A 25575-nucleotide genomic window follows, 5' to 3' on the forward strand; every position below is an offset into this window, starting at 1 on the left:
CCGCGGACTTGGGCCGAGCTCCCGTCAGTCACCCACCGTGGGCGGGGTCCTATGACTGAGGAAGTCCATAAAAAGAAAAGCGGGCCTTCTTTTTCCCTGGGAAGGGAGGGAGGTGCTGGTGCGCGGGGAAGAGCTCGGAGCCCCGCCCCCTCAGCCGTTGCCGACCGTTGCTAAGAGCCGCTTCCGCTTCCCTCGCTTTTACCTCAGGGCGGTTGAGTAGCGAGGAGCCGCCGCTGGAGTGGCAACAACAACAGAAACAGAAATAATTACACAAAGAAGCCACCGTGGCATTATACAAACAGAAGTAACAGCAAAATATAACAATAAATCATTTTTTATTCGAGGAGGCATATTAACTGAAGGCTGATTTGTAGTTTTAACTATTTTTAAAAATCTTCTTTATTTCTTGTGCACTTTTTAGAGAAAAATTTTATATATATATATATATATATATATATATATATATATATAATATATGATTTTATGTAGCACTGCTCTAGGACCTCCCTATCCTTTGGAGAGTCTTTGTAATCAAAAGCTGTAACTGCCCCCCAAAACCCTTAACTCAATGACTCCTGTATGCCAGAGAAAGATGCTCTACTTGCCTCGCTTTTTACAGCTCCCAGCTGGGTGTGCATCTTTATACCTCCAAACCACTGAACTGCAGGTGGTTGTAGAAATGGGTCTTGCCATGATTAATACTGTATAGCCTTAGCCTCGAATCCCAGCTCCACTCTCACTTCCAGAGGAAGACATTCATAAATTAAATAAATAATGAGAAGTCTCTTTTTACTTTCTTTTTAGATTTATCCTGATGCTAAGAAATGGTAGCAGGGACACGGGTGGCGCTGTGGGTAAAACCTCAGCGCCTAGGACTTGCCGATCGCATGGTCAGCGGTTCGAATCCCCGTGGCGGGGTGAGCTCCCGTTGCTCGGTCCCAGCGCCTGCCAACCTAGCAGTTCGAAAGCACCTCCGGGTGCAAGTAGATAAATAGGTACCACTTTATAGCGGGAAGGTAAACGGCGTTTCTGTGTGCTGCGCTGGTGCTGGCTCGCCAGAGCAGCTTCGTCACGCTGGCCACATGACCTGGAAGTGTCTGCGGACAGCGCTGGCTCCCGGCCTCTAGAGTGAGATGAGCGCACGACCCTAGAGTCTGTCAAGACTGGCCCGTACGGGCAGGGGTACCTAGAATCATAGAGTTGGAAGAGACCACAAGGGCCATCAAGTCCAACCCCCTGCCAAGCAGGAAACACCATCAGAGCACTCCTGACATATGGTTGTCACACCTTTACCTTTACCTTTTAAGAAACAGTGGCACAGCCTGAGTTCCAGAAAAGGGGGTGAATTTTGTGCCTTCCAAAAGACAAAAGAATGATCATCAGTCTGAAGGTCAGCCCTCCATTGAGAATATTCATGTTTTAGCATTAAATCCATAGCCATTCCAACAGAGCTTAAAAGAAGTGAAAAAACAGTTTCTTGCAGATTATTTTCATAAGAAGCCATATCTCACTGAAAAGTAGTTACTGCTGTGCTTGGAAAGCTGATGTTGCATCATTTGGGGGGAGGGGGGAGAAAGCGACACATCTGCCTAAAGGCAATAAGAAATCTTAAGCCATCCGTGCTTTGGGGCTTCAATATGTCCGAACTTAAAAATGTGAATCCCAGTTTCAGGTTAACGTGAATTGGAGGATTTGTGAGTTGTCCCCCCCCCCCCCCCCAAGCAATATAAGGCAATCAAGTTTGCCTGTTCAGCCTTCTGTCATGAATTCTTTAGTTGAGATTTCTGCATTCCATGGGATGGTGGAATAGATGACCCTTGGGTCTCTTCCAACTCTACAACTCTACAATTCTGTTAATCTTAATCTCCCAACCCAACCAGAGTCCATGCCTTTCCGACATTTTTGGGACAGTGGGCACATCTGGAATTTTGAGAAAGTGCCGGTCACAAATTGGTTGTTGTGGGGTGTGTTGCATAACACAAAATAGCTGCCGTATTTAAAAGAGCAGAGAAGGACAGGCACCTGAAATGGTGCTGGTATGCTTCTCCGCCAATGGAAAAATGACTCCTACCTGAATCACTACTACACAGAGTGAAGTTCTTTGCACCTTTCCACTGTTTAGGATGGGAGTGTGAATATCCAATCCTGGCACCCAACAAACATGGGCATGTGTGTCCTACCCCCTTTCAACTTCCATTCACCTGAATGCATGGTTAAAAGGCTCTTGGTGGAATCACTTCTCACCCTTCTCTCTTTCCTTTCCTTCTCTGGACAGCCTTCATCATAAATGTCAAATTTCTATTTTGTTTACTTTTTAATGAAACTCAATTTCCTGAAATGCTCTGATCTTGTATCTGCTGCTTTCTGAGCGACTGTCATTGGCACTCTGGTACAATAATGAAACAAACTAAAATTAAAAGCTGTCTTCCTGTGTATTTGGAAAGTGTGCAGATTTCTGTGCCAGTTCTGTCAGACAAATAAATTGCCTATCCTCCAGCAGCATCGATCCAGGGTTGCAGTGGGGAATGGTTCTCATGGCACATGTAAGCTGAATTCCAACCTGACTCCCCAATCATCATGTTCCAGAATAGCTTATTATTTTAATATTGAGAAATAGTCCTCAGATGTATATTAAGGCTTGTATTCTGAGCAATCATGGTAACATATGGAAGAAGATAAATGTAATGGTGCCCTTGTATGCTAATGCACAGGCTCTTTGGGGAGCGGGCAATGGGGTCACATCAATGCTGACAAACAGTCAAGGCAAATGACTTTGATGCAGGGGGCAATGAGAAGGGTTCAAAGGAAGATTTAAGGTCCTTGGGCGTCTCAAGGGTCTGTTCATGCATCTTTCAGGTGACCAGAAATCCCTAGGCACACCCCTTGCTGCTTTTTTTAGGATCTTGAATGGATTCCCTGCTGAAAGCTTTATGTTTAAGTGATGTAAGCAGTGCTTTTTTAAAAAGGAAAGAAAAAAAAAGGTGTCAGTACTCACCATGAAGTTGTTATAGTAAGTGCCACAGTTTTAACGTTTTGGAGGGAGGTGCTGGTACTGTGTACCCTCAAGTACCCCCAGAAAAAAAGCACTGGATGCAAGACCAGTAAAAGTTACATTGCTTTCTCTTTGGTGGCTCCAAAGCTATGGGACATTTGCCCAGTGATTCTTCTTGACGTTAAGCCTTCTTGTTCAGATGAGCTTTTCGGAAGCTATAATGTCATTTGCTCCCAATGTCTATTATTCTCATTGCCTTGTTTTGCATAAGAAGTATTGAGCTGTATTATGATATATAACTATATTTTATAAATTACATTGATGTTAATTATATTTTTTATCTCTCTTTTTAAAAATCTTGTTTTATTTAACTGCAATGTTAATTCAATTATGTGTTTCAGTAAGAATACTGATCCTGCAGTTGTGGCTCCAAGTCCAATATCCAATGGTACACATTAGATCATGAGCTACTATAAGTTTTTGGAGAGGATGTGATTTAAATTTGTTAAATACACTGATTCTTACTTCAAGAGGCTATGCTGTTTGCAATGGGCTATATAATGGCAGCTTCTTAAGTATTTAGGGGCAAAAACTTTTAGGCTTTTATGAGTGAAGATCAACATCCTGTCTTTTATGCAGAAGACAGAAGCTGATTTCCCAGACTGTCCAAGATACTTGCACACACAATGCAATTTCAGTAGTCTAGCCTAAAGATTATTGTGAAATGAATCCATTTCATTCAAGAACAAGGTTATTGCAATTTCATATATCCTGGAGTATCAGAGTATGATTTCAGATTCATCTAGATTTGGTGAAAGTGGTCTCCCTCTAATTAAAGAGACAAGAGATTTGTGTGTAAATTGTCAAACTAAGTTTTAGATTGTTCAGAAAAAAGAACAGGAGAAAACCCTCCCTTGTGTGATTGAGCTAGTGTAGCCTTACTTAACCACCATATTTTCATGTTTGGAGCCAAGATTTTGTAATTGCAACCATTATTTCTAATCACAACCCTTGTTTTCTAACAAAAGGACCAAAGCAGGTTGTCAAACAAGAATTCTTGCCGTTCTCTGGCTGTTTCCTGCTGCAGAGTCCATTTGGTAAATGGACACTGTTCACGGAACGGCATAAAAGTGTGTTGTAATCTGCTAGGTTTAAACACAGCATGTGAGCCAAAGGGTTGAAATGAAAGTGAGCCAAATACCAATTAGGAAACAAGGCATCATTTATTTAAATAGAATGGCTAACCATTAGGAAAGGTTCTTCAGCTGAGGAAAGACTCCACTACTTACTGTCCTCTACCAAGACCGTTAAGGGGCATATTTCATGTAAACCTCTACTGCAATGAGATGCTCACAATTACTCTAACCTAGTTAGTTTTTAAGTCTAGGAATAGCTGACAGAAGCTACATAGCAACACAAACAGCTTGCTTGGTAGCCAATTCTTATTTCCAAAATAAAGTAATTTGAGGTCTGAAGGCATATAAGAACAAGAGGATTTTTGGGAGGGGGGGGATTTTTGAGCAATTTTTTTTAAAATCCACATTTCCCCAGTATGCCATTGCATGAAAGAGCTGGTTACCATGAAGGGATGTGGTGTGTTTATTTTAAGGGGGAGCAAAAGTGATGTTTGACCGCAGTTTCTCATCTGACTCTAAAATCTCCCAATTGTAATGCCCAGAGATTCCAGCAGTCAGTAAATTCTTTAACTTTGGATAAGCATTGTTTGGTCTTTTGTTTTTTGAGTGAAAAATATATTTTATGAAAAGTAAACAACTGATGTTCCAGTAACATTAAAGAAAAGTCACTGATTCCAGTATATTAAAAAGGTATAATCCCTCTCCCTTGCCCCTGGCCAAGTTTCACATTACGTACAATAGAAATGGAAGAAACCAGAATCTTGCTCATTTGGACAAAAATGTAATTACATCATAATACACAAAATGGTGTGTGTGTGTGTGTGTCACATAGAACTGATTTTTCAGTTATTTTTAGATGCAGGAGTGCCTGCCATTTTTTGCTGCAGACAGAATAACTAAGGTTCAGTATTGTTCAGCTCCAATGTTCATCTGGGAGCAAGTCTCGGTCAGTTTATGGGGCTTAATACAGAGTAGGCACACACAGAATTTCAATGTTAATTCCATTTTAGAACTCCACCCTCCATATCCACCCCTCCACATTCTTTCAAGTTTTAACCTAAACTTATGACAAAGATGCCTATTCACACAAGTTCTGTTGAACTTAACAATAGGAGCACTTCCACATTTTTTGCACAGCTACTGGAATTTCCTACTGGAATATGCACCTGCACATATTGTTGAAAGGCTAATAATTCATTCCTAACGAACAGAAGAGGTGTGGAAGTAATCTACCCATTATTTGCCCACAGCAATTGAAAGACTGAAGCATTATTTTGAAATGTATTTTGCTGAACACAGATGACAAAATCAAGTTCCCTTTAGAATACTGAGGCAAACATACACACAGCCACACATGCTTGGATCATTGTCTTTGAAACAAAACAAAACCAAAATATCATTATGAACGGTTGAACCCCACTGGCGAAAAAAAATATAGTCAAAATATTAACAACAATGAAAAAATAATCATTCACGACTAGTCACAAGGACCAGAACTTTGGCGAATCCCAATGGAGTCCTTTGTAGAAGAAAACCTGTTAGTGCTTCAGCCTAAAGGCCCCTTCATGTTTTTGGGCTGATACATTGGCTGTTCCAGAGGCATCATGCCGAAGCAATCTGAAGGGTTGCAGTGACCTGTTTTTCCAGGTGGCCCTGTAATGCCTGGGGGTCCTGGGATACCTGGGATGCCCTGCTGTCCCATAGGTCCTGGAAGACCAATCTTGCCATACCCTGGTGGTCCTTGTATCCCTGCAGAGAAGAAATGAGAAAGAGGGCCATTTCATCAGCTTCATCCATTGGGGCTTATGTAGACTGTTTTGTGCTTTCCACTTTCTGGAAGGGCAAGAGCTTCTGGGAATAGGTCTCACATCCTCCTCACCCCCTTCGCAGTCCTTACTGCTTGAGCAAGCTGCAGTCCCTTCTGAGGAGGCCCACCTCCTCATTACTATATCTACTCCCCATGTCACTTGTCCTCTCCTTCTGGGTCAAATCTGCACAACCACAAGTTGCTTGAATGCTTGGGGAGGGCAAGTGAACAGGCAGTGAGAGCATGGAGGAGGACGAAGGCCAGGAGTCTCTAAGGAGGAGTCAACCTTTATATCTCTATAAAGTTACAGAAAAAGAACTCACTCTTACTTTCCGTATTAACTAATTCACTCTTATGATGTGTGTGTGTGTATGTGTGTATACACATACCCAAATGAAGTAAACAAGTTGTTTAAAAAAGGATGCCTGTTATGGTGCAGGAAGAAAAGAAGGCCTCAGGAACCTAGGACTTATGTTCACAAGTGGTGGGGGTGTAAATATGTACAATTGGCAAAGGGTGTTTAAGGAGATAACAGAATCACTGGGTTAAAGCTGACCAAAAGTCCAGAGGTAGCATTATTATCAATTTATGATGGGGTGGAAGGTTCACAGGCTATGAAGGACTTGTTCACAAATTTATTGACAGCTGCATGGGTTATTTTAGCTAAGAAGTGGAAGGGGCAAGGTAACTGAATATAAAATGGAAGAATGGTATAAAGATGTGTGGGATATAGCTATTAATGATAAATTAACGTGCTGTTAAGGTAAGATGGGGAAAATGCAGCAGAAATGATTTTGATGAGATATGGAAGGTATTTGTAGAATTTGTTCTGTTAAAATGGAAAGGGATCAAACCATCACAAACCTCCTTTTGGGAGGTTGGATAGTTACAATGGAATGGTCTTGGGGGGGGAAGTACACACATTTTAATTTTATTTATTATTATTACTTTGTCAAAATATAAATAAAATAATAATAAAAAGAAAGAAAAAGAGGCCTGTACCTGGAGGACCTGGAGGGCCAGTCTCTCCCATGATTCCAATCCCTTTGTCTCCCTTTTCACCTTTGGCTCCTGGCTCACCTGCACCAAGAGAAAGGAAAAGGAAGAGAAGCTGCAAGGTGATTGATCCACCATCAGCACCTACAGAATTGTCTCCATGTATCAGAAGCACGGAGCCTTGTTCTCATTACATCAGTTTGCTGCTAATGTAGGTCTTTTATGATACTGATACTGATGCTAAGGCTAATGCTTGTGTCTTCTCAGTAGCTAAACACTGGTAAGTTTCATGCCAAATTTGGTAGATGTAATCGATAGCAAGGAGAAGGAATAAATCATTCACTGCAAGAATACCTAGAACATCCCACAATCCAAATCCTTAGGTTGTCATTGAAATGAGCAAAAACAAATTAATCTGCAGGGTGTAAGAGGCCCCCTGAGCCTGCCACTATCAGGGACAGAAATGGAAGTGCGTACCTCTCATTCCAGGCACACCTTGTCGACCCTCTCTCCCAATCTGTCCTGGCATTCCTGGGGGACCTGGAGCCCCTTGCCGTCCAGGTATACCATCTTTACCAGGGAGTCCTGGTCTTCCTGGCTGAGCAGCCACTTCCACTGGGAACTGCATCCGGGAGGTGTAATATGCCATCCGCTCTGCAGAAGGAGATAAAGAGAGTGCAGTGTTTGCTTTGCTGTTGTAAAGATGGCCCATTGGTCTGGGCACTGATGGTTTGCTCTTGCTGGAAGGGATGGATGGATGGAATAGTCAAAAATGAGTCTGCATCAGTTTTGAACATAATCAATATAAAGACTGTCCTGTCCCATCTATGTGTAGAATTTTGGGAAAATATCAGCACAAAACTCTCTTGAAAAAAGAAAAAGCTTTTTTAAAAAAGCTTTTTCTTTTTTTCTTTTGTACAGCTGCCACTTAGCTAGAAAGCACCACTGCTCCACCATTTGAAAAAGGAACTGCAAAAGCCCCTGGCCGTCCCAGGAATTTTGTATGGAGAAAGGAGTGACTGGTCCCAGGTACCCATGGCCATCTTTTCCCCACACTGGGACATTGTATGGGGAAAAAAAGATGGCGACTACCATGGGTACACGAGGGCAACCACATTTTCCTCTGTACAAAGTTTGTCCTACAGGTTTATGCAACCTCATTTGCAAGCTGTGGAAGCTGATTTGCTCTCTAGTCTTTCCAAGCAGCTGAATGCTATACCAAAAACCAAACACTACAGGGAAAAGGGTTTCAGGTAGTCCTCAGACCATGCCCTAACTTAAAGGCAAAAGTTGGGTGACATTTTTGGTTTTTGAAGAATGGATTCCAAAACAAAACAACATTCCAATGTGCACATTCGTCTGGGAGGGTTCATTTTGGAACTTGAGCCCAGTGGATTCTTCTAGCATCCCAAGCTAGTGGCAGGGACCACAGGGGCCTTCTATTGGGTAGCTTATGGGAAATAGACAGATGGTAACCAGGGAGAGGACCTTCTTAGTTGTGGCATCCCATATATGAAATCTGCCAATGCAACTGAAGCTTGCTTAAACTGGTTTTTATTCGTTAATGGAATATTTGTATGCTGCATTTCTGGGAAGCTCAGAGATGTTCACAATAGCAAAAAATACTATTTATATATATGTGGTACTAAGCAAAATACTTTTTAAAAAATTGCTCAGGCATTCCAGTCTGTTTTATGGCTTATCTAAGTTCTGTATTTATGACTTTTGCTGGATTATACCGACTACTGAATTTTATGGCTGCAGCTCCTGTGATTTTGTATTGTCCTTTTATTGAATTTTATCCTATCTGTTTTATTATTTTAAAATTGTACAATGCCCTGAGAGCCTTGAAGGGTGGTTTATAAATCCACTAAAAAATAAATAAATCCTAGGTTGGGTCTCAGCTAGGGGAATGATGGAACAAGCTTCTGTTCTAGAATGTGTACTATGATATATAATGCTGAGAGAGGAGTAGCAGAGAGGAGCTTTAGCCTTTTAAAGACATATCCACAATATCAAGCGTGATGATGAATCCACAGAGGATAAGGCTTTTAATAGCTGCTAGCTACAATTACTGTGTTCTGCCATCACTGTTAGAGGCAGTACGTCTCTGAATACCATTTGCTGGGGACTGCAGGCAGGCAGGGTGCTGTGCTTAGGTTTCCCAAAGGCAGAGCTGGCTGGCCACTGGAAGAAAAGGATGCTTGGCTAAGTGGGTCTTTTAAGTTCTTAATGGAAGCTACTTTGGCTCCCATGAAGCAATCATAGGGACAAAGAAATACAGTAAGCCACCTTAAACTGTGTCAGATCATTAATCCGTGTACCTCAATATTTCTTGCCCTGACTGGCAGCATCTCTACAGGTTCTCAGATAGGGATCTTTTCCAGGCTTGCCTAGAGATGTCAGGGATTTAACAGAACTTGGGACTTTGCATGGAAAGCAGGTGCTCTACCACTCAGTCACAGTCCTCCATGGCTTTACCTCCCACTCCCCCAACCTGGGATCGGTAGGCTAAATTATATGTATACAAGGATTTATTTTTGTCCATTCACAAGTTTAAATCCTTGTTATTTGTTCGGGAGCCATGAGAAACAAACTCATAAAATCAGGGCAGGTACAAGAATGTATCCAGCAGCAGGTCTCTCACTCTATTGCTCTTCAAAAATCTGACCACCAAGGCAGCCACATCATCTTGTGGTAGGGCTGCCACTGCTTAAAAGATCTGTCCAACTTATCCAATAAAGAAGGAACAGCTACACTCAGTCTGCTCAATGGTCCCAAATGGCAAAGCCATGAGATGATATTTCTGTGAAGTAGAAGCCAAAGGTGGAAGAGGTGGAGCCTCAAAGCTCTGCCAAGAAATCATTCTTTATCAAACACCATTCTTGTAAAGATTCTAAAAAGCCCAAACACAATGCGGTCGAAGACAACCTTCTTCTGGGGCGCTTACTGGGAATATGGTCCTTCTCTCTTTCAAAGCAGCATCTCTCTCCCCACTCAATATGGCTGCCACCCCCACCCCAGCAATGTTTGCTACTAACCATCAAACATTTTGTTCAGTTCTTGTCTGATGAACCTCCGGATTTCATCATAATTGATGGCATCCGCCTAGCAAGAAAAATGAGGAGGAAAAAAGGCAGAAGTCATTCTCTGTCCTAGCAGGAAAGAGACACACCGGCAGAGAAAACGCTAATTCTGCAGAATCTGTTACTTTTGTAGTCCTCTAAATAGTCTGTGCCAAGAACCTTCCCATGGCATATCCTAAGCAATTTTCAGCATTAATAGTTTCTTCCCCTTACTCTGCACCTTTTTCAGGCAACCCATTCCATTGGATACATGTCCCTTAGCTGTCACTCATTTGCTGTCAAATCAGGTGGGTCATAAAGCCTTCACCAATCCAGTGCCTTCCAGATGTTTTGGACTACAACTCCCATTAGCCCCAGCCAACACTCTAAGAAATTTAGAAAGGTGACTTCTGAGTCACAGGCCCTCAGTTTGACCTGCTCTCAACGCACACAGTATTAGGCAAAATGTTATACATCTGATTTGTTTTCCCTTTTTGCATTTGTACCCTTCTGTTTAAGGAGCTCAGAGCAGCTTTTTAATCCCACAGCAACTCTTTAAGTTGAACTAGGTTGAAAGTAGTGACATAAGTACCCAGCAAGTGTCATGGCTGAGTGAGGTCTTCCCCCTCTATATTGCATTAATCAGAATCCAGTATGGGGCTGGATTTGGGACTTCTGCTGTATGTACAGCATCTGGTTTTGTACTGCATTGTAATTAATCAGTTATGTCTCTTTTTATTAAAGTTGGTCACAGTATACAAGAAGGTCTATAGCCGAACACTTCACCTCCTGACAGCACCAAGCCTTGCTTGGAAACCTTGCCTGGCATTCCAGTCTCCCATTGCACCCCTCAAACAGTCACCACACACTCCCCATCTCTTACCATGGTCCCAGGCAATCCTGGATTCCCTGGACTTCCTGAGGGACCGGGAGGACCAGGCTGCCCTCTCTCCCCAGAGGGGCCGCGTGGCCCAATAGGACCCATCTCACCACTCTTTCCTGGCCCTCCTGGCATCCCAGCTCTGCCTTTCTCACCAGGGTGTCCTCTCTCTCCTACAGACCCCGGTTCACCCTGGAAGAAAATAGATGGCAAGAAGTCCATGAGGCATTTTCACAGGATTGGAGACTAATACTAAGATCTAAGCTATCACACTTACCTTTGGTCCAGAGGGTCCAGGAAGGCCTGGTTTTCCTGCTGCACCCTAGTAAGAAGGAAAAGGGAAGCAATAACCATGGAGATAAAGACTCACCATGCTTTGCCCCACAGACATGCTCAGGGCAGGCTTCTTCTGGCACTGCCCCCCCCACCTGCCAAAGTGGGAAGGTCTTCAAGACGACTGCAGAGACCACAATTACCATACCTCTTTGCCCACTTGTCCGTCTGAGCCTGACTCGCCCTAGGAATCAACGGGGGGGGGGGGAGCAAAAGGTTATTTTTTTTCATTTTGAATCTAGGCCCATAAATCATGGTTTGTAATGATCTCATATTCTTCTCATATGAGCTTTGTGCATCACCAAATGTACTACATGGCTACGCTGGGATTTGAACGTGCATCCCCTAGTCCAAACCCAACATTCTACGAACTGGACCATGCTGGCCCTTAAGATGCAAACAAAAGATTGGCCGCATAGTTTTTCAGCAGACTGATCTCGAGGCATTCCAATTCCAACCCGCCACACTTACCGGTGGGCCTGGGTGACCCGGTGGGCCTGGCTGGCCTGGAATCCCACTGAGACCTCTTTCCCCAGGCGATCCCCTCTCACCCTTCAGCCCCTGGGGAGAGAAGGTTTTAGGCATCAGATACTGCTTGAAGCAGCCAAGAAGATGCAGGAAAGAAGATGTTGTTGGGCTCCAACTCAGTCCCAGCCAACATGGCCAATGGTCAGGGGTGATGGGAGTTGGAGAGCATCAATATGTCTACCCAGATGTAAGCCTTTATAGTGTATAGCTAATAGGGTGCAACAGTCAACTCTGGAATAAGGACTCTCCCCCAAGTCTGTGCTCAGAGCAATGTGGGCTGACTCTCAGTAGATTTTGTATATATGGAACTTCTCTCACAAAACCTCCAGTTTCACTGTAGTTTATCTCCCATTTTGTTCCCTAGCAACTGGTAGTCAGAGGTACATAGTGGTACATAGGCATATTACTCTCCTCCATTCTACACCCTCCCCCCCTTTAAAGTCATCCAATTTGGTGGCCATCACCACATCTGGTGGTAGCCAATTCATTATAATTCAACTATACACTGCGTGAACAAGTCCGTACTTGAATCTTCCAACATTCAGCTTTGTAGGGTGACCCTGGGTTCTAGTATTATGAGAGAGGAAGAAAAATGTCTCTCTATCAACTTTTTCCATAATTCTATACACCTCAATGATGTTCCCGTTTTTCTAAACTAAAACCGCCAAACACTGTACCCTTTCCGCTTAAGTATCATTTTGGTTGCCTCTTTCCAGCTCTGCAATATTATTTTTGAGATATGATGACCAAACTGCACATGGTATGCTAAGTGTTGCTGCACCATAGCTTTCTATAGTGGCTTTATGACATTGGCTGCTTATTTATGTGAAATGGAAGCTGACCATTTCTCTAGCAGCAGCTGCCAACAGGGAGCCAACTGTAGCAGGAATGATACTCACAACTCCGGAAAGTCCTGCTGGGCCTGGCTGGCCAGGGCTTCCAGGGGGACCCTGAAGAGGCAGAGAAACGCAGCAAGTTTAATAACAGGATTAACCGGGGAATGCAGTACAGACAGAAAACTGATGGGGAAACACAACTAGGGGTTTTTTTTTATTTAGGAATTTATTACTGCTTTACCACTGCCTTTTGGTTCATAAGACCCACAAGGCAGCTCAGAAAATCTGAAATGCTACCTAAAATCCAAATTAAAAATGCATCCAAAACCAACTATAAAGCAGAGTGGAATAATTATGTCAGCAGTAAAATTTTAAAACAACAACAGAGCTGAGATTCTAAGTGCTCTTTTATTGCACTTTTGCAAAGCTACATTTTTCATTCACTCTCTCACATCACTCACCGACTCTGGACCAGATGAGGCTTGCTGTCTCACTCACATGGGAGAAGATGGATCTTTATTTATATCAAATGGGGCACAAGGGTGAAGGGAGCCAAGCTCTCCTCTTGTCTTTCATCCTTGTGCTCCACTACCCACTTTTCATCTTTTCTCACTTGTGGTATTGGAGTCAGTTTGGGGAGAAGAGCACCCAAAGTAACTGTGTATGATAAGGCAAGGAAGGATGTGACTCCCTTTTTTTTATGCCCCTTCTAATGTGTACATTATCAATCCACCCCTGCTCTATATGCAAGTGTTGCAGCCATGTGAAGAAACGAAGATGGCTGCCTCCCAAATCGAGTTTGGTCCTAAAGGTGATTCTATTTTGTGTGTGGCTTTATATCCCACTTGGCTTTCCAAGATCCAACTTTCTAGCAAATTTTCACTGTCCAAACTTGACATGCAGAAATCTCAGAGGCCCTGATCCAGCTAAGTCCCACTGCAAAATGGATGAAATAAAAGCCTCCTCTTTAGCAATAAATTGGTATGAATAGCAATCTGTTAAAAACCCGACTGCCATTTGGTTCTGATTCAGTTTTCCTGGTGGAAAGTGGCAGGGCAAAGAGAAGCATGGGTGAGATGTAACTGGAACCCTGACATTTTCAATGTGACTTAGCAATGTCTAACTTCTGCATTGGGGTAAGAATATACAACTGCAATATATTATTCTGATTATTCACAATACTTCCTAAGTGCAACTACTATTCTTATGGGGAGGGCTCCTGTTTTTATTATCCACATTAGCTTGTGCAGAAAGCACAGCTGCAGAGCGTTCTACTGGTTTTTTTTAAGGAATCCTGAAAAGTGAGAAAGGACCCAAACTGAAGAATTAACTAGCTGCATGGTCTTTTGCATAATGTTTCACACGAATCCACACATCATGGACCTTCTGGAAAGCAGGAACTCATTTTAGCAGGTGACTCAGACCCAGCCTGAGCCCCAATAACAGTCATGCAAAGGCTGAGAATTAAGTATTTTGACTTACAAGGTGGCCGGGAGGACCTGGTCTGCCTTGAGGTCCCATAGGGCCTGGCTCTCCCTGAAGGAAAAGAGAGAAAGAGAAAGCTGAAGGATAACATGGAAAGTCAGATCTGACACATGACTCTATTCAGTGGAGACTAATGACTCATCTTCAGATTGCTCATATTGTAGGCTTTAAGCGCATGTTGTATATACATTCTTATACCCAGGTCAGATTGGCCAGTGACTCTGTTTTTTTCCACTCTTGCAAGCTACCCTTCTGTGAAGCATCTGCTCTTGCTTGCACTGCAGGCTGCTCTGCATGTCACAAGGTGTTCAGGGAGGAGCTGGCAAATGAACATCCCCATAACAACAAGGTTCCCAAGTTCTTTTTCCCCACTGGGGGAATGGCTGCCATTCCTTTACATCGGAGAAATAAGAGGTCTGCACAGTATGAGGATAGGGACTTTACCCATATTTTAGTTTGCCCTGCTCCCTTAGCAATCTTGCCAATCCCAGCCTGTTTATCATTGTGAATTGCTGTCTGCAAAGCCCCAAGCTTCATCTGCATGACCTTGCCTTAAGTTCCTGACCCAGGAAAGTGACTGTTATATACACATGCAGCTGATGCTGCAATGGGGCATAGCATGAGTGTTACAGGGATAGAACAGCCCATTGTGCATTAGAGCTGTGGGCTGGATTTAGTGGCTAACTCCATCAGTCTGTGAATCCAGTATAAAAGAGTACAGTCTTGTGTTGTGTGCCCAGAGCATTGACCTGTAAAAACAACACACTTCTGTTGGCGTGCTGATAACTCACCTCAGCTCCAGTCCGGCCAGGATTCCCAGGTGGCCCTGCAGGACCACAGTCACCCTAAGAAGTAATATATGAATGGTTCATCATGTTTATATGGGATATTCCACAAAAAGCTGGCAGAGTCTGGGCCTGGGGACCCCAACAACATAGATCCATAGGAGGATGGGCTTGCTATGATTGCTGTGCATGCCTCTCAATGCACTAGTGTGACTGATGTGTCAATTGAAGAAGTCGCAGGTTGTATCTCTGATCTTCTACATGCAAAGCAGGGACTCTGCTGCAGAACACTGGAGGGCTATTGCCCCAAATATTTCATAGCCTGTTGCTTCAGAACACCTTTGATGTTTGACTACTCTGTACTAGGAAAAAATAGGTCACCCAAATTCTGCAAGAAGAATCCTGTGGCCTGCACAGATCAAACAAGTACATTTGCATGCTTTACTTCACATTACTAAGTTTCACCCCCTCCCTGCAATTTTCATGATTTATTCTGCTAATTATTAAGGGTGGGAAGAAAGAAGGCATGCAGGGCTCCCTCTAAAGTCCTGGCTCCCTGAGCACAGGGGATCCTATTTAGCCAGTCTTCTAGTGCCTACTGCTGCTACCATAACATGAAACTTGCAGTTTTGTTTTTAAATGAAAGCTGATGTTCCAGGAAACTGAATTCTTAACCCACAACTATGTTCTGTGATCAGGGCCAGCCCACACATGAGGCAAGGTAAGATGACTGCATCAGGTAGCAGGATCCACAGGGGCAGCAGATACCGATGTAGATCTTTATTTCCCCCCTTGTTCCTTACTTACCCCTTCTGTCCTTGCATGGAGAGGGTGCCATTTTTTATGCTTTGCTTCAGGTGCCAAATTGTCTCGGGCAGTCCCTGTCTGATGAGCATTCCTTTTTTTGCACTTCTATATGGAATTGTCTCCATATTCCTTACTGGGCCCATCTTACAGATAGCATTGATTTATTTTACTTCTGCCCACCTCCTCAAAAGCACCTATCACTTAATGATGCTTGCAGTCACTGACCTTTTGTCCTGGGAGACCGGGGTGACCTGTTTTCCCTTTGAAGCCCTAGAAGGAGAAAAAAATAATAATAGAGTTTTCATTGAAGGTTCTGAAGCAGCCTTGGCCAACCTGGTCCCTTCTAGATACTTTGCACTACAATTCCCATTGGCCCCAGTCAGCACTGGCTAGGGCTGATGGGAACTGTAGCCCAAAACATCTAGAGGGCACCATGTTGGCAAAGGCTGTGTTAGAGTAACTCTCATAGTTGCTGAGCAATTAAGCTCTAGGCCCACAGCTATGGATCCACCCCCCTTTTTATAGCTGCCAACAGACCAGAACATAACGCACAACAATCCCAGCTTGCTCTTGCACCTTTAACGACAACACCCTGGCCTCCAGAAATTGGCCAGTGAAGCTTTGCACAGTATGTAGATAAATGGTACTGCCACCTGCTAATGTCTGCATTTCAAGCTGAAAGTACAGTGGGTGCAGATGACTTAAAGGGCATTGTCTTACTGCCCTTGACAATACCAGCTTCTTTCAGTGGGAAAAGAGGCTGCCCTGAAGTGGAAAGCAGTGGGACTAAGGTTCCCTACTTTCCATAGGTCCAACATGGTCATAAGATGACCTGCAACTTACTGGAGGTCCCATCCTTCCTGGAGGTCCTGCAGCTCCTGGGTCGCCCTAGAGAAAACGACAAGTTAGTACCACCAAAGGGCAGTTGCTGGTGCAAATCTGGGAGTTTTACTGGGAGATTTAACACTATCTGAAGCATAAAGTTCCTTACACATCATGCAAAGGAAGCAGCTGTCACTCCTCCAGCCCCACTAGATGGGTTTAGGCTGCTATCCCAGATGCAGTCCTGGAGTCAAGCAGAATGCCGTGCTTTTCATCTCTTTTTTGGTCTCATGGTGCAATCCCCAAGCAATCAATGCCCAATGGGGTAAGGTCAGATCAGAGGCAGAGCTGAGCTCACCAGTAATTCTGAGACACAATATAATTGATGGTGTGTGTGTGTTTTAAAGTCCAAAATAAGTTGTCGGTGAAGACGTTGCCACCATCTAGCGGGATTCGCATCCTTACCCGTAGCCCTGGCTTTCCGTCCTTCCCATCTAGTCCTTCCACACCAGGTGGACCCTAGAAATAAATTCAGGTTATAGATGCATTCATTCCTTGCACTGTCATGTAGATAACCAAGATTACATGGCCAACAGTTTATATTTATATATTGCATTATAAGCATGCACATGGGCTTCACAGACATTGGCTTAGTTTCACTTCGGATGTTACACTGAATGGCGACTAAGGAAGCTTAACTGTGTTTTGGGGTAATGTTTGACCTGGCAATACATAGTTTCCAAGCCAAGTGAGAAACAATGGGTTGAAACTAGCTTGTAAACTATATTTTGTGGCAAATTTTGTTTGGTGCAATGCCAGAATCAACAAATCATAGTTACAGCTATCATTCCAGCTTCTGAGGCAGTTGCACCATGGATATAGGAGTGAATTTATCAACATACAAAGTTGAGGGTGGAAAATGAAAGCTGACAAGGAGTTCTAAACCATGGTTTGCAGAACAAACTATGGCTTGGGTTCTAATGGCTAGCACAAGCCATGGTTTATTGTGATGTCTGAACTGAGCTATTATTTAAGTGACACAATGATTACTACCATGTTGGGGCATATTGGTGTGCTGTAAAAGGGTCTGAAGTGTCCCAGGAAAAATTACGGTAAGTCTGCTTGTTAGAAGCGTCCATCACTCCATCCATCACAGGTGCATGTGAGCCGAGAAGCATCACATCTGCCCAGAAAAGCACACTCCAGTCATGAGCAGCAGAGAGTTTAAGAAATTTAAAGTGCAGGATGGGGTTGGCTTGCATCACCTAAATAACTACCATAACAGAGGCTTCTTATTCTCCATTGCTGAGTCTGCCTGATCCTTATTAATGCCAAGTGGGTACCTGCTTACGTTCACATGCATCAATTGTGGAGCTGTGTCTTTCCCCCCCTGCAGAGTACCTAGTATCATGGCTAATCTAGCCTAGTTGTCTCATATCCATGTTCAGGATCTGTAAACTGCTGAGCAACCAGCATACTTACTTGAATTCCAGGGGGTCCTGGAGGCCCTGGTGGGCCTGCCATGCCAGGAGAGCCACGCATCCCCTCGCTACCCTGTAAAAACCCACACAACACCAAATGATTACATTGCTATGACTGCCCTGCATGGAGAAGAAACCAAAATAGAGGCAAAAGGGAGCTGGGCGTGACAGATGCATTCATGATTCCTTTGCATTCCTCCTGTTAACTACCTTTTCCTTGGGGAATTCAAGTGGGTGGGGGGATAATTTGGATCGGGGGAGGTTGAAAGAGCATGTGGAGACCACCTGGGCATGGCAGCTGATACCTGGTAGGCATATGAAGCACAGTTGTCAGTGCTAAAGGCTTTGGTACCCTCTTGATGTTGTTGGACTCCAGCTCCCCTCAGCACAGCATGGCAGTTGCCATACAAACCATCTGGAGGGTGCTAGGTTGGTATATGGGATGTATTGTAGCAAATGATTCACAGGTGTTCCCACAAATTGGTGCCAGGGGACTGCAGAAGTGCCCAGAAGCCAAGACCTGCTTGAGCTCGCTGTGTCTTACCTGAACAAGAGATTTCAGGTAGTCATTCTTTCCATACCAGTTTCAAGCTGCACATTTCAGCCAATATCCACCTCCCTTAAACTCTAGAGGGCTTATTCACCTTTCCTCCACTCTCTCCAAGCAATATTCATACTTTAGAGATATGTGTTTGAGCTCTGTTTTTGGTATTTTTACCTGGACCTTTCCCCACCAAAACCTGCTTTTTAGCACTCAGTTGGTGCAAGCAGCAATCCACAGAAAACCAAATTGACGTTTGTTCTGACTGAGCGCTATAGAGTGGGTTTTCGCAAGGAAAACTATTGGGCAAACCTCAAAAGCAAAACCCCATCTGTGCCTGCAAAAAGCAGGGCGAACAGGTAGGTGAGCAAAAGGCTTACTCTCCAGTAACTGCTGGGATAGCTCAGTCAGTAGAGCATGAGACTCTTAATCTCAGGTGGATCTGAGCCCCACATTGAGCAAAAGATTCCTGCACTGCTGGGCGTTAAAAGAGATGAGAGTTGTGGTCCCTTCCAGTTCCACCTCTACAATCCTATGACTCCAAGACTTGAATCATTGATTCAAATTTTTTCCAGGTGCTATCCTAGCAATGAGCTGCAGGTGTCAGCAGAGGCCAGGGAGCAGGGGTGATCTGCTCCTTTCGACTACACTTCTCTCTCCTCCCAGCTCCATCTCTTTCCCTGGGCAACTCAACAGCTATTTTCTCCTTAGAGTTATCATTGGTGCTGCTAGAGAGCTTTCCTGAAAGATGTAGCACAAATGACCCCTTCTTCCTGGATAGTGTTTTGTCAACAAACATGGGTAGAGGGTAAGGTTTGAAGACAATTCTCATTGGAACGACTCTGTGACTTGTCCACAGTGACAGACTGAGAAAAGCAACTAAACCTGCCCCTTCCTGGTTCAGCAGGTCACCCTCTAACCACAAAGGCTGTCTTGTCATATGAAGGAACATCACACTCTCAGGTAGTGATGGATGACGACCTCTCGGCTCACCCCAATTTCTACTTGCTTTCAGTGATTTCTCCTACTGTCCAGTGGGGGGAAATAAAACTCAAGCATTTTCAAATGCTTGCGAGGAAAGGTTATAGTGAATGGATGAGCTGAATCACTTTCTTAGCCCTCCTGCAATTTGCCCCATCCCTATGAGTCCCCAGATTCCCTCTGCCCTCCTTCCCTTCTCCTACATTTGTCTGGGAGTGAAGGAATGCAGAAAACGTCTCCATTTCTCCCTCCCACTATTGGGACTCCTAAAACACACTGTCCCTGGATACAGCAAACATTGGAGGTATAGTTCTCCAGGGATGCCTGGAGGGCAATGTTTCCCAAAAGCTGCTTTCCATGTGGGAGGCTGTTGTTGGCAATGCTGTAACTGGAGGGGAGGGAAGCAGAGAGAAAGACCTTTCTCTTGCCGCTGCTTTCCTCATCCTTGGTACAAGGTGAGTCTTTAAGGTGAGAAGGGAAAGAAGCAGCAGGGAAGGAGGTTGGTCAGAAAGGGTGACACAGATGCCTATCAGCAATGGGCAGGGGACACGGGTGAAGCACTGACACTGGCTAGTCCTTCCCCATTCCCTGCCATTAACAGGAAAAGTGAGACTCATTCTTTCCATCCTTTCAATATTATGTATGCCAGGACACTTTTAATTCCTGGATCTGGCAGGGATTCAGTTCCTGGAATAACCAGGCTAGCTTCCTGGTGAGGTAACGACCCTAAGTATGGGGCATTAAGGTAACAAAGTAAGCAGCTGGCAGTTAGAAAGACAAATGCCAGAGTTAAGAGTTATGTGAGCTAAAGGCTAGAATCTGGAAGCAGCAGGCTGGGAAGACAGAGAGTCAGAATCATGCCTGATTGAATCCAAGGCTGCAGCTGTGGGAGAAATCCAAGGCTGCAGCTGTGGGAGAAACAAGACCCCACTTGTGGTGTTGATGCTGTGAACCCCTCTATTATAGACTCAGGTTGTATATATGTGTAAATAAACCATTTATCATAAAGACACCACAGTCTCCACTGTGCTGCATTCCCAAAAGGAAACACAGATCCTAGGTGAGTGCCTGGAACCCCTGGAATCTCACAGCACTCAGAGACTAGGGTGGTGTGCAGCCATGTTTTACATGTTTAGGGAAGTTTTTTTAATGTTTGATTCTATTTTTAATATTTTGCTGGGAGCCACCCAGAGTGGCTGGGGAAACCCAGCCAGATGGGCGGGGAATAAATAAATAAATTATTATTATTATTACTATTATTATTATTACTACTACTATTATTACTATTATTTCCCCTACTCACCTTCTCTGCTGGAGGCCCTGGAGGTCCAGGTGGTCCTGCTTTCCCTGGGAAGCCTGGCGGCCCCTAATAAACAAAAAGCAACAGATAGTTTTGAGAAGCCTTTTGGCTTTAGAGTCTATAAACAAGCTTCATTTGAGAGGAAAGCTGCAGTCAGGCCAAAGTGGCTGTTTTGTGCTAAACAGGAAAAAATTAAAATTCTATACTAAAAAGAGCTGAATTCTGCAGCATGTATAAATTATCCAGATTAAGCAAATTTGCATAATTTCCATTTCATTGCATAATTTATAATGAGGAAGAGGCCAAGGCGCTGGAGCTGCCTCCCGCCCCTCCCTGCCTGCTCAAAATCTTATCCGACCACCCTTTGGGCTTCTGAGATTTCAACAGGCATTGCTCATGTGCATTTTTGCAACCGTAAGCACTAGAAATATGCTTTTAAGAATATATAAACTGAGATTCTCAGGAAGCTGAATTCCGGTGCCACGTTCCAGGGCTTCTTCTGCACTTATGCTAAATTGGCAGCACACGCAGACCGCCCTGCCTTTTGCTTGATAGCTTGCTTCTGAAAAGGAGCCGACACCTCCACTATGCTTAAAGCTTCCAAATGTTAAGATTCCTGATATAGCCCTTCAATTCCTGTTTTACAAAAAGGGGCAGAGAAAGCAGTTTTTGGATAGTTTTCACACACCATTTGAAATGTTTCTGATCTCTGTGGTGACCCTCTGCCAGCCACCGCCTGTAAGCTTCTCTCATCTGCTCCTGAAAACCCATCATCCCAGCAAAATCCCTCTGTAATAATCAGACAAAAGGCTGGTTTCGCTTTTGTTTTTCTTACATCTTGATTGCCTTCTTGAAACAGGACTAAAGATCCTTCCCCCCTTAATTGGATTTATTTTAGGATTCTGCTCTGTTAAAGATAACCACAAACTCTCATCCAAATCCCCGGGGAGGAAGGGGGGAGGGCTGTGGGTCTCCTGCTTTTCCACAGTGCTGTTCCAGCACACCCAGTGCTCCAGAATCTAAACACTCCTTTGAGATGTGCAATACTTACAGGTGGTCCTGGGAAACCAGGTTGACCTTGAAATCCCTGGGAAGAAAGGAAATGCTGATCAGCCACAAGTAAAGCCACAGCAGAGTGGACCAAATAGGTACTTGAGTAGAGTCACATTTTTTGCAGGGAAACCTCTGGGACTGCAGGTTTGGAGACAGTGGCTTAATGGCACTGAAGGCTGTGCTGTAGCCTAGGGGGGCATCAGAAGCAGGGGTGAGGAGCCCCCAGCCCTCTATGTCCAACCTTCAGTACTCTTCCTAAGCCAAGCCCATAACATCATTGCTCCTGGCTGCAATGTGTGTCCTTCATCTGCGACGCCTTTTGCTAAACCTCTGGGGGTTTTGTGTGTGGGGTTTCTGCCCTGGCCTTGCCCACCACTGTCACACAGCTGCCAGAAGGTTGCCCAAGAATGTGGCCTTCAGAAGGAAAAAAGATTGTCTTCCCTTGATCTAAATACCAAAAGGGGTATCTGAAGCTAAGGAAGGTAGGGTAAGACCTGGGAAGTACCCTGATTTAAAATGCCTCGGGGAGAGAGCTCTTTGGAAGGACAGCTTATGTGTCAAAACACTTAAAGGGAGCAGAGTGTCATCTTCCCCAACTGCACCCATTTAAGAAGTATGGAAGTCATTTTACCCTGCAAAGATCAAAATTCCGAACGGACTGGTAGGACTCAGGTTCAAATCCTCACCACTTAGGCACAAAAAATGAATTTGGCCCAGTCTCAGCCTAGTCTACCTCACAGGGTTGATGTAAATGACTTCCTAAACCAGGGAATGCCAAAGTATGGTGCCCTAAGTGCCTTATAAAAAGAGGTTAGGCTGTAGAAGTGGTAATTATACAATTTGTGACTAATTTTGGAGTTGACATTCCAACTATGGTTACTCAGTGTGCTGTTTGGTGTAATTTTTTGCCTAGCCTATAGAAGTTGGGGCAGAGGCAGGAGATGCAGAGAAATAATGAAGGCTTTAAAAAAAGCCTCTTTTGTTCTGTTCGGGTTGGTTTTTGTTTTTGTTTTTTAATCTGCTGCGTTTGCTCCTTGTCATTATGCTGTATTTTACTTATGTCATTTTAATGGTGTTAGCTGCCTTGGCCATTTTTATGGTAAGTCTGGAAGCATGTTTAATATAAATAAATAATACATAAGCAAATAAATATTAATGTTAGGCAGCTCTTTTTCATTCCCCATACAAGTGGTGGTGGGGAGAGGGGATGGCATAGATGGTCCCCTCCCTCTGGCTTTAAGCTTGCTTCACCTTGACATGCCAGCTAATCTGGGATGGATGAAAACCCCTTCCAAGGCATCCACCACCATTTCATTATTTTTTTTTTTCTGAGGCAAGGCAGGTAACAGGGCAGAAAGGATGAACAGCAGGATATTGTCTCTCTCCCAGCAGGAGTTTGGCTGGCAAAGAAACAGCAAACAAGCCAGGTGATCAATTACCCCCCAAGAAGAAACAGGATTTCAAGCTTTAACTGACACATTGGTTGGAAATCCTGGATTGGGGAAACTCTACATAGCAGAAGGGAGTGTTTAAGCCAGCACAGCACTGTCTGGTAGCTGTTTGACATGCTTTGTGCTTACCTGCCTCACAATGCAAGGAGGAAAATTCTTTTGCAGCTACTCCAAGTACTTTCAAACTAAGCATGCAAAGTGTGGAATTGCTTGTTTGTTCACTTGCTTTTTAAAATAGGATACCCACACAATGCCGCCATCCAATAATGGTCATTTTGTATTTTCCCAGGTGTGGGTGTGTCCATTTCTTCTCAGATTGCATTAAGTCTGTGTTTGCCGCCACCCCCATCCCACCAGAGAGTGAAAGAGTAGCACAACCTCTAGAGGGATGGTGGAATCTGTGGCTCTGCAGATGCTGTTGGACTCCAACAGAAGGTCTTAAACTGTTTAGCAAAAATGCTTCAGGGAGGGAAGAATGGCTCTCCCTGGGTAAGTTTCTCCATCTTTTACAGCAGTGACTCCTAAATGTCTCAAAAGGGAAGCATACCGTTTTAAAATATTAAAAATGGAAGACACCCCCCCTTACAAACTGACTGTTTTACACTGTGTAAAATGTGTGTAAGAGGAAGATTGGCCTGTGCTCAGAGCCACCTCCCCTGTACCAGTATGAATCACTGATCTGGCCATGTGTCCAGAATGAGGCAAGCCCCAAATAGGTATTCATGCAGAGAGGCAACAGGCAGCCTCCTCTGAGTATGGGTAATTCTGCTGCCTCTCTGCATCAGGCATGAGCGAGGGATCTAATCAGACCCAAATCAGAGACTCAGCAAAATTACCTGTCCCTAGGAGGAGGCTGATTGGAAGGAGGCAAGATCAGAACACTGAATCGTACCACGAGGCAGCATGGAGTTTCCTCTGTGGGCTTGCAATCCACACACCTCATAGAAACTAAGCCAACATGACATAAACACTACCATAACTGCAGACAGGTGGAATTTGTGGCAAACTTGAAGAGAAGAAAGGAGTGCCTGGTTATGATACAGAGTCAGGCCTGCATTGATGCCTTCTCTCCAGCTAAGCTAGAAGCAAAAACTACGCCAAGGCATTATTGACAAGAAAAGGAAGGCCTTTAGATCTGGCAAAGAGAAATAAACTGTGCCACTAAGAAAAAACGTATGCCAATGCTAAGGCTGAGGTTCAAAGAAAAACCGGAGAACTAAAGAACACCTGGTGGATTAAAAAAAACCAAAACAAAACCCTCAAGAGATCCAGCACATAGCCTATACTCAGGATGCATGGGGCTTCTTTAGAGCCACAAAGACCATCTATGGGCCAATAAATTATGGTATAAACTCCCTACACTCAACAGACAGCACCACACTTCTAAAAAATAAAGAAGCTATTGTGTTGTGTTGAAAAGGATGTTACCAGTATCTCCTTAACCGCAACTCCCCTGCAGCTACCAGGTCCTCTCACAAATCCCGCAAAAACAAATTAGAAATGAGGTTGCGGTATCTCCAAATCTGGGAGAGTTGTGTACATAGCTGTCAACGTTTCCCTTTTTTTAAGGGAGATTCCCTTATTCCGAATAGGATTCCTCACAAGAAAAGGGGAAAGTTGACAGCTATGGTTGTGTACAGCTATTAACCAAATGAAAAACAGCAAAGTCAGAGTCTTCAAAGTAGGCGGAATTGAACTTACAATCTTTTTTAAAAACATGATAGAACCGATTACAGAAATTATCGAGGAATCTCTTTATTTGCCATGGCCAGCAAAATTCTTGCAAAGATCTTAGCAAACCGTCTCCTAACTATATCCAAGGACACCCTTTCTGAATCCCATATTGGTTTTAGATCTTCTAGGGGGACAGTGGATATGATTTTCACTGCTCAACAGCTTCAAGAAAAATGCAGAGAGCAAAATCAACCCCTGTATATGGTGTTTATTGACCTGACTAAGGACTTCAACACTGTAAATCGTACTGCTCTGTGAACTGTCCTTCTGAAAATCAGCTGTCCAGATAAATTTGTGAACATCCTTCAGCTCCACCACAATAACATGATGGCAACAATCACAAATAACAATGGCTCTCAAAGTGAACCATTCACAGTGGAATCAGGCGTTAAACAGGGATGTGTTATCACCCCAACTCCATTTATTATCTTCATCGCCATGATTCTACACATTGTCAAAGGGAAACTCCCCATCAAGGTATAAATCATATTGAACAGATGTTAAGTTATTTAATCTGAGAAGACTGAAAGCAAAAAGTAACGTTACCATAACTTCTGTCATA

At 43.9% G+C, this 25575-nt stretch overlaps 1 protein-coding gene and 1 long non-coding RNA gene across 10 annotated transcripts in view; one reads left to right on the forward strand and one right to left on the reverse strand.

Annotated features, from left to right (window-relative positions):
- Positions 1-164: 164 nt before the first annotated feature.
- LOC307222632 overlaps positions 165-25575 on the forward strand; it is a 33703-nt gene continuing 8292 nt past the window's right edge. The window contains exons 1-7 of one of the 5 annotated variants that reach the window (XR_013841818.1): positions 165-304; positions 805-842; positions 1328-1390; positions 3394-3440; positions 7026-7142; positions 10247-10304; positions 11056-11128. This is a non-coding gene — a long non-coding RNA (uncharacterized lncRNA). Of the gene's footprint in view, positions 305-804; positions 843-1327; positions 1391-3393; positions 3441-7025; positions 7143-10246; positions 10305-11055; positions 11129-25575 lie in introns of those variants that run through there. The other 4 variants (XR_013841819.1, XR_013841820.1, XR_013841821.1 and 1 more) reach the window with 4 other exon arrangements.
- The window catches only part of COL16A1 (collagen type XVI alpha 1 chain), a 133125-nt gene continuing 111746 nt past the window's right edge, over positions 4197-25575 (reverse strand). For all 5 annotated transcript variants that reach the window (XM_079988016.1, XM_079988015.1, XM_079988013.1 and 2 more), the window contains 17 exons: positions 21827-21862; positions 20779-20841; positions 17955-18026; positions 16938-16991; positions 16494-16538; positions 15876-15920; positions 14850-14903; positions 14056-14109; positions 12637-12687; positions 11681-11770; positions 11358-11393; positions 11154-11198; positions 10880-11068; positions 9973-10039; positions 7409-7585; positions 6938-7015; positions 4197-5877 (listed from right to left, as the gene is read on the reverse strand). In XM_079988016.1, the coding sequence (XP_079844142.1) occupies positions 5675-5877; positions 6938-7015; positions 7409-7585; positions 9973-10039; positions 10880-11068; positions 11154-11198; positions 11358-11393; positions 11681-11770; positions 12637-12687; positions 14056-14109; positions 14850-14903; positions 15876-15920; positions 16494-16538; positions 16938-16991; positions 17955-18026; positions 20779-20841; positions 21827-21862 (1359 nt within the window). In that variant the 3' untranslated portion in view covers positions 4197-5674. The remainder of the gene's footprint in view (positions 5878-6937; positions 7016-7408; positions 7586-9972; positions 10040-10879; positions 11069-11153; positions 11199-11357; positions 11394-11680; positions 11771-12636; positions 12688-14055; positions 14110-14849; positions 14904-15875; positions 15921-16493; positions 16539-16937; positions 16992-17954; positions 18027-20778; positions 20842-21826; positions 21863-25575) is intronic.

This window comes from Podarcis cretensis (genome assembly GCF_951804945.1).
Source record: "Podarcis cretensis genome assembly, chromosome: 8".
In the NCBI taxonomy this organism is placed as follows: domain Eukaryota; kingdom Metazoa; phylum Chordata; class Lepidosauria; order Squamata; family Lacertidae; genus Podarcis; species Podarcis cretensis.